The sequence below is a fragment of the Aplidium turbinatum genome, chromosome 4 (genome assembly GCF_918807975.1).
Source record: "Aplidium turbinatum chromosome 4, kaAplTurb1.1, whole genome shotgun sequence".
NCBI classification, from domain to species: Eukaryota; Metazoa; Chordata; class Ascidiacea; order Aplousobranchia; family Polyclinidae; genus Aplidium; species Aplidium turbinatum.
Window position 1 is genome coordinate 22,853,856 of NC_137475.1, and position 13,468 is coordinate 22,867,323.

Here is a 13,468-nt window from a genome sequence, read left to right on the forward strand (position 1 = left end):
TGTCACATGGAGATATATATATCTAAATACCTCATGTACATTGACACGCTTTTGATAGCCCAGGCCTTCAAGATGCTGACGTCTCCTGACGACCGTGTCTCTGCCATCGCTTTCGGGCAGCTTAGGCGTTGTGCCAGTCTGAGGTTCGGCACTCCAGATCCTACCCCGTGCCAGCTAGCCAGTTACTTGAATAAGGACCCCCCACCTGAAGGTGCCCGTTCTCGACCGTGCCCAACAGGCGAAAGCTTGTGGGGCCGCGTCCCGTCGTCTAAATGTACGTTGGTCCGCACGCCTGGATGGCGGTCTCGAGTTGACCGCGGGGAGCTCCAAAATCACCCCTCCCCTAAGAAAAAAAGTGGTTCCGACCCTCCACCAACACAATGACTTGTGGTGGAGGAGACAGTGGGAATTCAAACCTGACCAAGGCAAGACGGTCAGTGCCCACTGTCTGTCCGGATTTTCGAATTCTTGGACTCGGCGACCGGAGCTCCTGGATCACGCGAACCGTGCATTTGCTTATAAAGCCCGCCTAAACCTACTTCCCTTGAAATCAAAACCAAGCCATGGCCACCCATATAAACCTGCCATATGTCGCGCGTGTGGGAAAGCGGAAGAGACTCTCCCTCATATATTGAATCACTGCCCTACCGTGATGCCTGTTGTCACGGAACGACACAATTCGGTATTGTGGGAGATCGTGAAGCATGTACCTGCCGAATGGCAACCCTTGCTTACCATAGATAGTACGGTTCCACAACACGTGGAAGCGGGCGGTGCTGATCTGCGCCCTGACATTGTCCTGCAACGCCCTGACGGTGTCACGGTTGTATGTGACGTCACTTGCCCGTTCGACTACGGCGCGGATTCCCTTCGAAAAGCCGCCGACAGGAAACACGACAAGTACGGCGAGTTATGTGTAAACATATTGGAAGACAGGAAGCGCCCTTGCAGGGACGTCCTGTCACTTCCGTTCGTCGTAGGCTCCCTCGGGAGCTATGCTCCGTTGAGCTCTCGGGCTTTGGCGGCCTTGGGTGTTCCTGCTCGTGGGGTAGCAGAGGTGGCTAGAAAAGTGGCCTCCCTCTCAATCGAAGGTTCCCTCCGTGTCTGGAAAGCTTGGAACGCCGGGCTCACTCGTGGAGGGGCTACGTCATAGAAAAGACGATTCCAGCGATCAGAAGCTCAATTCCCCAACAACAGAAGCTCTGCAGTAAGCATCCGAGCGCGCAAGACAGCAAACCTCAAAACCCGCCAGTAATTGTGTGACGTCATAGTATGTTAAATCCATTGTTTCATTATCAATTTACCTGTAAACAATTGTCGTTTCATCAGCATGCTGCAGCTCAATGAAGAATACAATCATCATCAATAAAATAACATAGCAATATATGAATTAAGTATATATTGCATATCGTGAATGGACTCATATCATCATCAATGACGTAATATCATTAACAACACTGGATCTGTATTTTCATATTTCGATATTTTAGATTATCACACACTACCTTCTCCCGATATGCTGCTCTTTCCCGCTCGGATCAACCTCGCGTTGCTTTTAACTCATCGATAATCATGATTTCCCGATCAACTCGATGCAACCTCCAAAGTTTCATCCCACTATTATATATTTTTCCTGGTAACGTAGCCTAGTCATATCTACGCTTCGATCGCTAGTCCCCCCGACCCATCTGGGCGAACCTGCCTCAACGTCTGGCCAGTGCACATCCGTGCTCGTTGGTTCAACGTCAACACTTTTTCGGTAGGTAAAGCATACAATATATTCCCACTTACCATCTTTTTTTTACACCAATTAATTGAGCCTTTGCTCCAGATTTTATATAATTTTCGTCTCCCACGAGTATTCAAATCGTCCTTGTAGCTAAGCTTCTCTTCCTCGTGGGAGACCCCAAAGTTTATCCGCTCTGCCTACGGGCAGACCGGGTATAGGAGTCAAACGTACCTGTGTTACGGTCACGTGATGGAGACGTGGGCGCTGCCTGGCTTTATAAAACTTCTGTCGCCCGGCCCGTCGTGAGCTGACCTTTTTGCGTTTGCAGAAAGCAAATCCCGTCTCCCTGGCCCGTTCCGCCATTCTAACTTTTGCGGACGAGTCGCACAAAAATCTCGATCCACACTTTCCTTCCACAGGTACCTAGACTCCCCAGCCTGGCCCCCGCGACCTAAGCTGGTGGACTTCCCTTCCGGGTGCATCGCCACCCCATAATCACGCCGCTCCCCGCCTCCACGGGGCGTGGCAGGCCGGTTCTTTAAAGTCTCTGACCTGGCTATGTTTATTGTGTTCTTCTCGCCGTGTCAATTATTTTGTACTCGTGCGTCGTTGACCAAAATAAAACAGTTCATCATCAATTAAGCAATTTCAATCCTCACTAGATTCTCTATGTACTAATCAATCAATTGTTTCGAACTGTCATACGCCGCTTTCGCCTTGTAACGCTGTTCTTGCCCGCTCGGATCAACATCGCTCCGCTTTCAATGCATTGATCAACACGATCCCCTGATCAACTCGATGCAGCCTCAAAACTTCTACCCCAATTTTCTATTTTTACCGGTAATGCAGCCTATCAGTGCCTCTGGTTTTGATCGCTAGCCTCCCCGACCCAGCTGGGCGAACCTGCCTCAACGTCTGGCCAGTGCACATCCGTGCTCGCCGAATGAAAGCTTACTCTTCTCCAGTGAGTATTAATTACACTCCCACCTATATATATATATATATTTTTTTTTTTTTGATTACAGTATGTTGATTCATCGAGCCTCTGCTCCACATTTTTATTGAATATTCGTCTGCCACGAGAGCCAAATTATCCTTAAATGGTTCGACTCTCTTCCTCGTGGGAGACCCCAATTTTATCCGCTCTGCCTACTGGCAGACCGGGTATAAGAGTCAAAGTACCTGCGCGAGGACGCGTGAAGGAGACGTGGGCGCTGCCCGGCGGTCAATTACTGCCGGTTCCAGCGTCCACACACGACGGGTCGCCCGGTTCGTCGCAGGGCTTCTTTCTGGGCTATGCAGAAAGAGCCTGTCTCCCTGGCCCGCTCCGCCATTCTAAATTTGCGGACGGCCATATAGTTTTTCGATCCACACTCTCCCTCCACAGGTACCTCGACTCCCCAGCCTGGCCCTCGCGACCTAAGCTGGTGGACTTAACCCTCCGGGTGCATCGTCACCCCATAAATCACGCCGCTCCCCGCCGCCGCGGGGTGTGGCAGGCCGGTTTCTGAAAGTCTTCGACCTGGCTATGTTTGTTTGTGCTCTCTCGCCGTGTCAATTATTTGTACCCGTGCGCTGTTGATGCAAATAAAACAGTTTAACACTAACTACTGCACTGATGAGACCAGGAGGTCGAAACGGTGTGCACTGTCTGCAGTTGTATGTATATATATATATATATATATATATATAACTGCATATATATATATATATATATATGCAGTTATATAAATCAAATGTAGTTATTACTATATCTGAAGCCTTTTTGCTTGGCATTGAGCACTTTTTGTAGTATTAATAGTTATATATATATATATATATATATATGTATATATATATATGTATATATATATATATATATAAAAACAATGAAAACTATCAATACTACAAAAAAGTGCTCAATGCTAAGCAAAAAAGCAAAGCAGAGCAAATTAAATCAAATATAGTTATTACTATCTGAAGCCTTTACAAATTGTTTCACCTAACGGATCATCAGAATATATATATATATACATATTTTTTTTTAAACTGGTGTAGGTTTCTAAACAGCTTTTTATAAATTTGCCTAATGTATGTAAAATGGACATATATAAATGAATTACTGAAAAGTATTTGTTAAATGAAATGTTTGCCTTACAAGTTGATTCATTACAATAAACTTTGTATTTCGTAGCAAACAAACTAATTTCTTTAATGAATTAGAGGACTAGTTTGGTGAGCAAGAATTGCTGTTAATCAAGTTGAAGCAAAGCAGTTTTTTGGTTTACATAGGTTTGTGGATCGCTGTATTACTTCTCCTGCCCGAATACCCAAGTGGAACAAAGATTGATAGGATCTTGTTACAACTACGTCACAAACTCAGATGCTGAGCCTTTGACTTCTGCTGGACCAACAAGTACGAAAAGTGATCCAATAAAGAGGATCTAGAATTAATAAATTCACATTCTTTTTATTTAATTAAACGATAAGATATTTTTTAAAAGGCTTTTTATTGACATTACACGAAGATTGCTTTGATGATCACGTGTTTCACGTTTCAGGAGGAACATCAGTTTTATCTTAGATCGTTTCTTTGTCAACTTGTTAACTTTACGTTAAACCCAGTAGCCTACTTTTCTTTGTCGCATCAATACTGTAATATGACACTTCAATACAGTTGTATTTATTCAGTCATAACTATTTTGATTTATTCTAAAACATCTAGTCTACGTTCTTCAATGATGATTTCAACCCAATGAAAAATCTCAATTTCTTGTAATTGGCAAGCATGCTGTTGCTTCTTAAATCTTAGGAAATAGTTTTGTTTCAAACAGTCCTTATTCACTATCACTGTACGGTTCGTGATACGTAAGATAATCAAATTTAGACTTAAAATTTTCTGGATTTTTAGCTCAAATGCAAAATACAAACCTATAAGCGATCACACCGTTACCGTATGTATGAAAATGTACTTAATTGGAGTTAACGAGCATCATGTAATGAAAGTCACTCAAAAATGCACCAGAAAAATGAGAGCTTGATTCTGGCAGTTTCGCATACTTGTATCGATTTTAAATCACTGACGCAGGCCGAGTCACTGAGATTGGCAGTGAAGTTTCCAATGAAGTGTTGTTTAGGACTGGATTCAAGCTAAGGATTTTTGTAAAGATTAAAAAATTACTTAAGTAATAAAAAAAAATTAGTAAAAAATTCTAGCTGTAGAAGTAGACGTACAGGTATATGTATAACGCATATTTGTAACGATCATATCCTGATACTTTTTCGCCGATATTATATTGGCAAAGTGGGCAGTTGCAATATCATGTTCACTTGGAAATAATTACGTTTAAACAAAAGCACTCCATCAAAGGAAAAGGAGGGCATCAAAGAGCCATAATTTAAAATAAATGTGGTCATTACAGTCGCCCAGTTAGAAATTGCATTCGCTGGCTCTAGAAGAGACTTTTTAGAAAGTGCAGAGAACCAATCATACTAACTTACCACAAGAAGAAGACCTGAGTTAAGATGCAAATAGTCCAGCTGCACTGAATCATCATGTATCCTATGGTTTTGACTATAAGAAACTCGAAAATAACAACCATTTTGCACTCATAGGATGGGATACCCTACCTCAAGAGGCCTAAACATGTCCAATTTTGACAAAATTACTCGTTTTGACCTGTTAATCCATGATCCTGACAGTTTAACTTTTTATTTCAATTGAAAAAAACAAAATAAAAAAATAAAAATAAAAAACTCGAAAATAACAACCATTTTGCACCCATAGGATAGGATACCCTACCTCAAGAGGCCTAAACATTTCCATTTTTGACAAAATTACTCGTTTTGACCTGTTAATCCATGATCCTGACAGTTTAACTTTTTATTTCAATTGAAAACACTTTCATCTAACATCTTACTAATAACTTACAAGTGAAAACAAACTTTTGGATATTTTGCATGATTTTGAGAAGTGTGGGAGCAGTAGCGCCTGGTGAGCTGTGAAAGTGGTGGTGCTGCAGACGGGCGCAGCCCGGCCGCGTCTTCGCCGAAGGCGAGTTAAACGGCTGGGGGAGCTCCCCCAGAAATTTTTGAAAAATGACACTTACTTTGGTGCATTCTGTGCGCATCTTCAGCTCTAAATTGTAATGAAAAGTTAAGATAAAACTTTCGCATTAAATCTAGTGCATTCTGAGCGTTAAGATAAAAACAAAGTTATTGATTTGTCAAGGACCGTAGGAGTCCCAGCTGGATGCCAGACAACCTTCAACTGAGTTAGTGATGGTGCATGCTCTTCTGGTATTTTATAAAAAATTGCTGAACAGGAGTCATCTGCCAAACTTACTGTCTCACTTGCAACCCAAACGTTTAGCCTACTCAGACAGCTGCGTATTAATTTTTTCTGTGATAGTTGTTTGGTGCCATCGTTCTGCATTGTTTCAATAATTAATCTATTGGTGCTTTTCAGTTGTTTTAGGAATGAGAAACCGACTGATGCTTTCAACTTATTTATCCACGTACTTGTTTAAATTATTAGGTTTAGTGGCCGTGCTTAATTGTATTCATCGATACATATACCTGAGACATGGATCTATGCATGCACGTTTAAACCATTACGGTTTGGCCACCTTTTCCTTTTGTTGCTGTGTTTTATTTCCACAAAACCGTTTCTTCTGTATTACGATAAAAGAAAAATGAATTGAACTGGTGAATTGGCTGGAGCCAATATTGTGACAGAAAGCGTTGCTAAACGCTTTTGCAAAGTATTGTTCTACAAGTAATATAGGTTGGGGAATCGCCAAACAGAATTAATTATCCCAAATCGGTTCTAAAAAAATAGTTAAAAAAGCCAAATAGCCAAACCCCAAATATGTAGCCAAACATCTTTGAAAATCGGCAATTTTTTTGAATTTGGCAATAAAATCGCCAAAACGACGAATGTTGCCGTTGCCAGACTGACAAACTACGCCATTGTCATGTGAGTTCGACTTCGTTTGTTTGCTTTTATGACGCTTGCGCTTCGGTGCACGGAAAATCGCAGAGCCACACACTGACATTGGTGTATATCTGAATTGTGAATGAAGTACAACTCATCATTGGCGTATGAGCAGATCTTTCCAAGCTAGATTGGAGAACAAGAAATCATCAGCCACTCAACAGTATCGTCGTCAAGGACCCTCAGACCATGCGCACCGTGTGGAGGCTGGTGAGTTAGGCAGTGGTGGATGACTTGGTCTGCGGTCTGTTCAGTGGCACCACACTCGCATTCTGATTAAGGAGCCAGGCCCCACTTGTGCATGTCCGAACGAAAGCGGCCGACGCCAGTTCGCAGGCGGTAAACCTGACCCATGCAAGCCTTGCGAGGGAGATCCCCGGTAGACGGGGATCGGCGTCGGGTATGAAGTCACGGAGCGTGGAGGTGTGGTTTTGCCGCTCCTTGTTCCACAAGTGGTTCGTCCAGTGTTCCGCACAAACCAAGTTCTTCTGTGTTCTTAAGTAGTTGTTGTGCGGCAGGCACAAAGGAGCGTCTTCATTTCAGCCGCGGCTTCATAGGTGGTGGTCGCTTGAATGTTGCATGGAGGGGATGGTCGGGGTCCAGAGTGCGGCGAGCGAGAGAAATCGTGGCTCCTTTACGACGTAGCTCAGAGGGTTGGATGTCTGCTAGGATGGGTAGGTAGTCCGGCGGAGTGGGACGCAGGCATCCTGTCACAGTACACAGTGCATCGTTGATGGCGGTATCAATTTGGTTGGTGTGAAAACTACTGCACCAGACTGGTGCGCAGTACTCAGCGGTGGAATGAACAAGGGCTAGGGTATCTGTACGAAAAGTTTTAGCAGCAGCTCCCCAGCCGGAACCCGCCAATCGCCTCAAAAGTGCGAAGCGTGTAAATAGTCTTTTGCGCAGTGACTCCAAGTGCCGGCGGTACGTGAATGACCTGTCCACTGTCCAGGGTCATGCGAGATAAGTAGGTTCGACACAGTAGGACAGGCGTTCCCCATCAATCTTGATGTTTATCTCACGCTGTGCCTCCCGGTTGTTAAGGTGGAAGGCCGTCGACATTGTCTTTGCCTTGCTGAGCTGTAGCTCCCATTTCTGGAGGTATACTGATAATGTTTACATGTCTTGGCTGAGGTTCCTCTCCACTGACTGCCAATTTCCCGCTGAGTGCAGGAGTGCCAGGTCGTCTGCCTAGGCATATTTCCTGGAGATGGAGGGGAGCAAGTCGTAGGTGTATATGTTGAACAGGAGAGGAGCCAAGACTGAGCCCTGTGGGACGCCGTTTTTAAGCCGGCGTAGTCTACTTCGACGACTGCTTCCGGTTGTGAGGGTAAAACTGCGGTTTTGCACAAGTTCCACCATCATATAGACCACGTGTCTGTCAGAGAGCAGACGGAGTGACTTGCAGGTAGGGCCGCTATGCCATACGGTATCAAAGGCCGCCGTGAGATCAACAAACACGGCGCTTCTTCTTAGCCGAAGAACTGTCCTCAATGTCTTGGGTCATAAGTGTGACCTGATCTACGGCTGATCGTCCGTGTCGAAAGCCAGCTTGCTCACGTGGGAGCTGCAGATCTATTATTGGTTCAATACGGGCGTAGATGCGTCTCTTGAGGATCTTAAAAGAGATGCAGAGCAGTGAGATTGGGCGGTCGCTCTTCGGTTCCCCTGGAGGTTTCTTCGGCTTAGGAACTGCAACCACAAGGGCTCTTCTCCAGTTTCTGGGAATTCTCAGGTGGCGCAAACAGGAAGAAAGGAAGTCTCTTAACCAGGACTTCAATGAGGCAGCTGCATGGAGTATCAACTCCGGGCATAGGTGGTCAGGGCCTGGGGCTTTACCTGGCTTTATGTGCTGGAGGGCGGCGGAAAATTCCTCCGGGGTGAACTCATCCGAGATGCTGTCCCGTCTGGGGTTGTTACCTTCCAGAGGTCCGACATTTCTTGTAAGACGGTTCTGTCTGATTCACGGTCTCTCTATCTGTATTTCCCGATCTCCACGAGTTGTAAGGCGATGGAATTTGCTGAAACGGGACATTGCTGACGAGATGTACGTGATCTGCCAGTTAGGTTGTTCAGTGTACTCCATGCTATGCGGCTGGAGTGCGTGAAGTCGATTGATTCAACGGCTTCTGTCCAGCGATCCTTCCTCTTTGAGTCCAGCCTTGCCAACAGGGCTGTGGCTGAGCTGTTGGTGTCGTTGCCCTGGGGGCGTGGAGGAAGTCGGAGTAGAGGCTTTCGCATTACTTCTCTCAGCACGGTATGTAGTTTTTTCGTCGACCGCAGGGATGGAGTGTTTTGCCGCTGATGTTATTGCATCACAAAAGTTCTGGTAGGCTTCTTCCACGTTGTTGGTGTGTGGGGATGGAAGATACTGTGTGGCTTCGTTGGTGAGGAGATTATAGTACTCCCAGTTAGCCATTCTGAAGTTCCATCGCTTAACAGGCTTACTCGAGACAGGCATTGTAAGCGTTGGAGCCGTGATGAGCGAGGGTCAATGTTGGGACTGGGGGAACCTGTCTAGCACACGTTTGTCTGGTTGACAATTATCGGGGTCATCACTAGGGATGGTAGAAGTAGGGGATTGCTCACTCAAAAAGAAGGTGGACAACTGGAGGGTTATAGTGTTAAGACAAAATTTGGCGCAACTACAGCTTGACGTCTACCGCCATATGTCGCATACCAAGGTGCAGTGTATGTGACCTGGCTGCGTGTGCACAAAGTGTGTATTGCCAAAATTTATGCATGAAAATATGTGATAACATGTTTATTTAATATTACTCTAGTCATAATTATGCAGCGATATAGATTTCACGCTACAGTGGGAACAAGAGTTAGCCTCACACTGCTGTAGTAAGGTTCTGCCGATGTTTTAGCACCCAAAATCTCACGCAAAATATAGCATTTCATTTGATAAAAATGAATTTATGTAAAAGCAAAGAAAACTTTTTGCAGTTTTGCCAATTTCTAAATTTTGCAGTGACCCTCCAGTTGTCCATATTGCAAGAAAAATCAGTGAAGCGAGTCGTCCCGATATTCCACTGTCCCTAGTCATCACTCGCAACAGCAGGAGCGGGGTTTGTACCAGTGTTCCAGCGCTGGAAGAAGCTCGCTGCACCCTTGCGTTTGTGTAGTAGGGTGAGGTTATTATTAGCTGACTATGAGGCCAGGCTTTCTCCGTCGGTGTTGGTGGTTTTGTAGCCCCAGTCAACGTGGTGGCCTTTAAAATCCCCAGCATAGAGGCTGGGTTGGCCAACACTGGGATGGCTGTTGGTGTTAAGCATGAGGGTGGTGGCTTATAGACATTGATGATGTGATAGCCTGATATGTCTATGCACAGCCACTCTATATCCGATTGGAAATTGGACTGGTCTATTGCCGTCCAGCTCAGTTGCTCATGGACAAACGTGGCGAGGCCGTGTTTCCTGCTGATACTTACGCCTGCGAGTATGAAGTTGGGTAATACCAACTTATCCACAGATGTGGGGTGGGTCTCCTGGAGAATAATGAGGTCTGATGTTTTGTGGCCAGGTACTAGATGATGCTGAGCTTGCTGGCCGTAATGCCTTCCGTGTTCAGTTGCAGGACGGTAGGTCGTCGGTGCTTTTCGACAGAGGAGCTGCCTCGCCCTGAGAAAGGCGTTTCCCTATCTACCCTGCGCTGAACCCAGGCCTGGTTTGCTCGGGTGTGACAAGCTTCGCTTTGAATATCTCTTTTGTGTCTTGAAGATATGGTACTGACTGGAGGGACCACGAGAAGGTGGTTGTTCTTCCCTCCCTCCACAAAACCCTCCATAACACAATGTTGCCTACTGATTTTGCTGTCTTTTTTTACAGATTAATGAGATAATTCCTCGCCCCTTCATAGATCACTATGTTGTGCAAGTTTAAATTTTATGATGGCATCATCATGACTTTTTGATATCGTCAGAAATAAATTTAAAGTCTCTTTCTGTCAAACTAGACGCATTGATAAATTTCAAAAGATGCGTATAGGTTGCCTGAAATAAGAAAAATTCCTTTTTACCACTAGTGGTGTTAAATGCTTCTTTTAAATCTTCTTAATCCTCCAACACTTCTTAAAATCATGCGAAATATTCAAAAGTTGATTTTCATTTGTAAGTTGTTGTTAATTCATTGGATAAAAGTTTTTTCCGTTGAACTTTTCAGTTGAAACAAAGAGTTGAACTGTCAGGATCATGCTTTAACAGATCGAAAGTGATTTTGTCAACAATGGAAATGTTTAGGCCTCTTGAGGTAGGGTATCCCATTATCTGAGAGCAAAATGGTTGTCATTTTCGGATTTCTCATAGTCAAAACTGTGGAAAACAATGCTAGAAGCAAAAAATGAAAATTTCTGAATAGGTCTACAGTCCTTAAAATGCCTTGCGAAAGCGCATACCTCTAGAGTTGAACCAGCGCCGCTGCTATTCTGAGACGACTCTACAGAGTTACTTTTCAACAAGTAGGTTTACTGATTTATCTTATTGCCGTTACTGTCCATCTCTTATCAAAAGTTTCTTAAAGCGGATAAATTTCTTTCTTACTTTTGCAGAGGTTGCATGTACAGCCGTTCCATAATGGTTAGTTAAGCAAATGTGCTGAAATATATTTTGTAATATTTTTCACTTGATGTCATTTCTTGACACTTTTTCTGGAATATATTTTCTAATTCTCCGATCATCCCTATTTAATTTCTTAAAAACACTTTTTGAAATATGTAACAATAAACGACTTATTTAGTTATTTAAGTATCAAAAGGCAACAGCAAATTAGTAGTCTATGTCTCTTAAAACTTTAATAAATTGCAAAATCAGAATACGTGCTGAGAAAGCTCCTTGTAGCGATGAACTAACTATAACTCTTTGAGCTAATAACTTTGCAACCTCTCACAGTGTCAAACAAAGTATTAGACGTTTTATAAACGTTAAACAAAAAGATTGACTTCATTGATGTTCGCTGGTTGCCTTATTGACAAATGAGGCAATACTTTTTTAATATTTCTTTGTCTCAAACTGATTCTTATTATGAGGTAGCCTAATCTTGTATGAAATGTTAGAGCTTTTTCAAACAACAAAGCTGGTTCTTGCTAGACAACGTCAATAACAACTACGTTTCAGCTTAAAACTCATCTTTCTTGTACTTTTTAGCGTGTCCTCGTAGTGGGCTGGAAGTCGACATCATGTTTATAGTAGATCAGTCCTCAAGCGTTGATGTTGCTGACTTCAAAATTGGTCTACAATGGATTACCAACATTCTCTCAACATTCAGGTTGATCTATTGTGACTAAAATTTACAGCATTACATATAGTGCTCTTAGAACAAACAATACAGGCTATATAGAGTAACTTACATAAGCTTGAGCAAATTAATCGGGTATACAAGTCTACACAGTAATAAAGTACTACACACATAGGCTACAGTGCAATTTACTCTAGATGTAAGTCTAAATATAGAGTCATTTGAACACGACTTAAGCAGAAGATTCACAAAACCAACCTCCGCAAAGGACTCGCTCCACCAAACTCTTTTTATTGAGTTCCTTTTTTTCTTCTTCAACGTATCCAATGTTGTTCAGTTCAGTTTGTTGTTATTTCTCACCATCACAACAAAAAACAATGTATGCCAAACATAACAGATAGAAACGACAAAACGTGCTTGATACCGAAAAGGACAGTCAGTTTAAAACATGGCACAGTCGCAACATGTTGTAGCGAAAAGAATGAAAAATTGAGTATGCCACGTTTAAACCAAGGACGTGTTCACGTTTGTATCAATTTGGTGAGGCATAATGTTCAAGCTAACGTTCCAAGGCAGCGTAAATACCACGTCAAAAAAATGTGGTAGGCCTACGCCAGTCTCGAATATCACGTTTTTAATAAATAACTTTCAAATTAACCTGATGTTGACGTGGTTTTGTGTCATGGATGATTAGTTAAAGCAATGATGAAACAGTAACGTTGATACCACGTCCTTTAGATTCCAATACCATGGGTTATTTTAAAATTGGTGCCCAACCTTTTATGACCTAAGATCTACTTTTTAAGAAACCAACTTCCTGAGATCTACCAGATCAGCGTTAACATATCAAAGCTCACACAGATCAATCATCAACATGGTAAAAGCCATATTTTGACATGTCAACCTACATTTGTTGGGAACGTTTTTGGTTCATACAGATTATAAGTAGGAAGTAGGTCTATAGGGAAACTTGTTAAGCATGCAGTTCAAATGAATAACCAATGTTAACTATTCAAAGAAATTTTACAAAAAAAAGCTTTACCAAATATTTCTAAAAAATCACCACTACAGCAGTGTATACCTGTGCATTTGAACGAAACGTAATTTTTCTTTGTTTTTTGTTGTTGTTGTATCCAGGCTTACGCCAGGCAGTTGAAGATTTAGAATATGTCGACAGAAAAGTAAGGAAGCCAATCTTCGACCACTTTCTGGTATGCTTATAAGTGTCTTGAGCGGTGTCTAAAAGGCGCTCTGTGAAATGTCGAACTATGGCACTCAGCACTCGGCTATGCAGGCATCTCCAGTGACAAGGTAAAAAATAAACCAGATATAAAACAGGTAGGTCTCTGAGTTTGAAAAAAGGGACATCATTTCCTGCCTTAGTGCGAGGCCTGAGACGAGGAGGTTAGGCTCTTGTAGTCAAGAGTGTGGGAGCTGGCTGAAAAGGGTCCTAGTAGAATTGTCCCCCGGACAATTCCGTCAAAAAGTGCAGCAAATTTTTTTCTTAATTAGCGCTAATGGTTT

At 43.1% G+C, this 13,468-nt stretch overlaps 1 protein-coding gene across 1 annotated transcript in view; it reads left to right on the forward strand.

Moving 5' to 3' along the window:
* Positions 1-13,468, forward strand: part of LOC145768989 (integrin alpha-2-like) — a 91,368-nt gene that overhangs the window by 1,709 nt on the left and 76,191 nt on the right. Inside the window, exons 3-4 of the mRNA XM_082580589.1 lie at positions 4,001-4,124; positions 11,854-11,974. Coding sequence (XP_082436715.1) covers positions 4,001-4,124; positions 11,854-11,974 — 245 coding nt within the window. The remainder of the gene's footprint in view (positions 1-4,000; positions 4,125-11,853; positions 11,975-13,468) is intronic.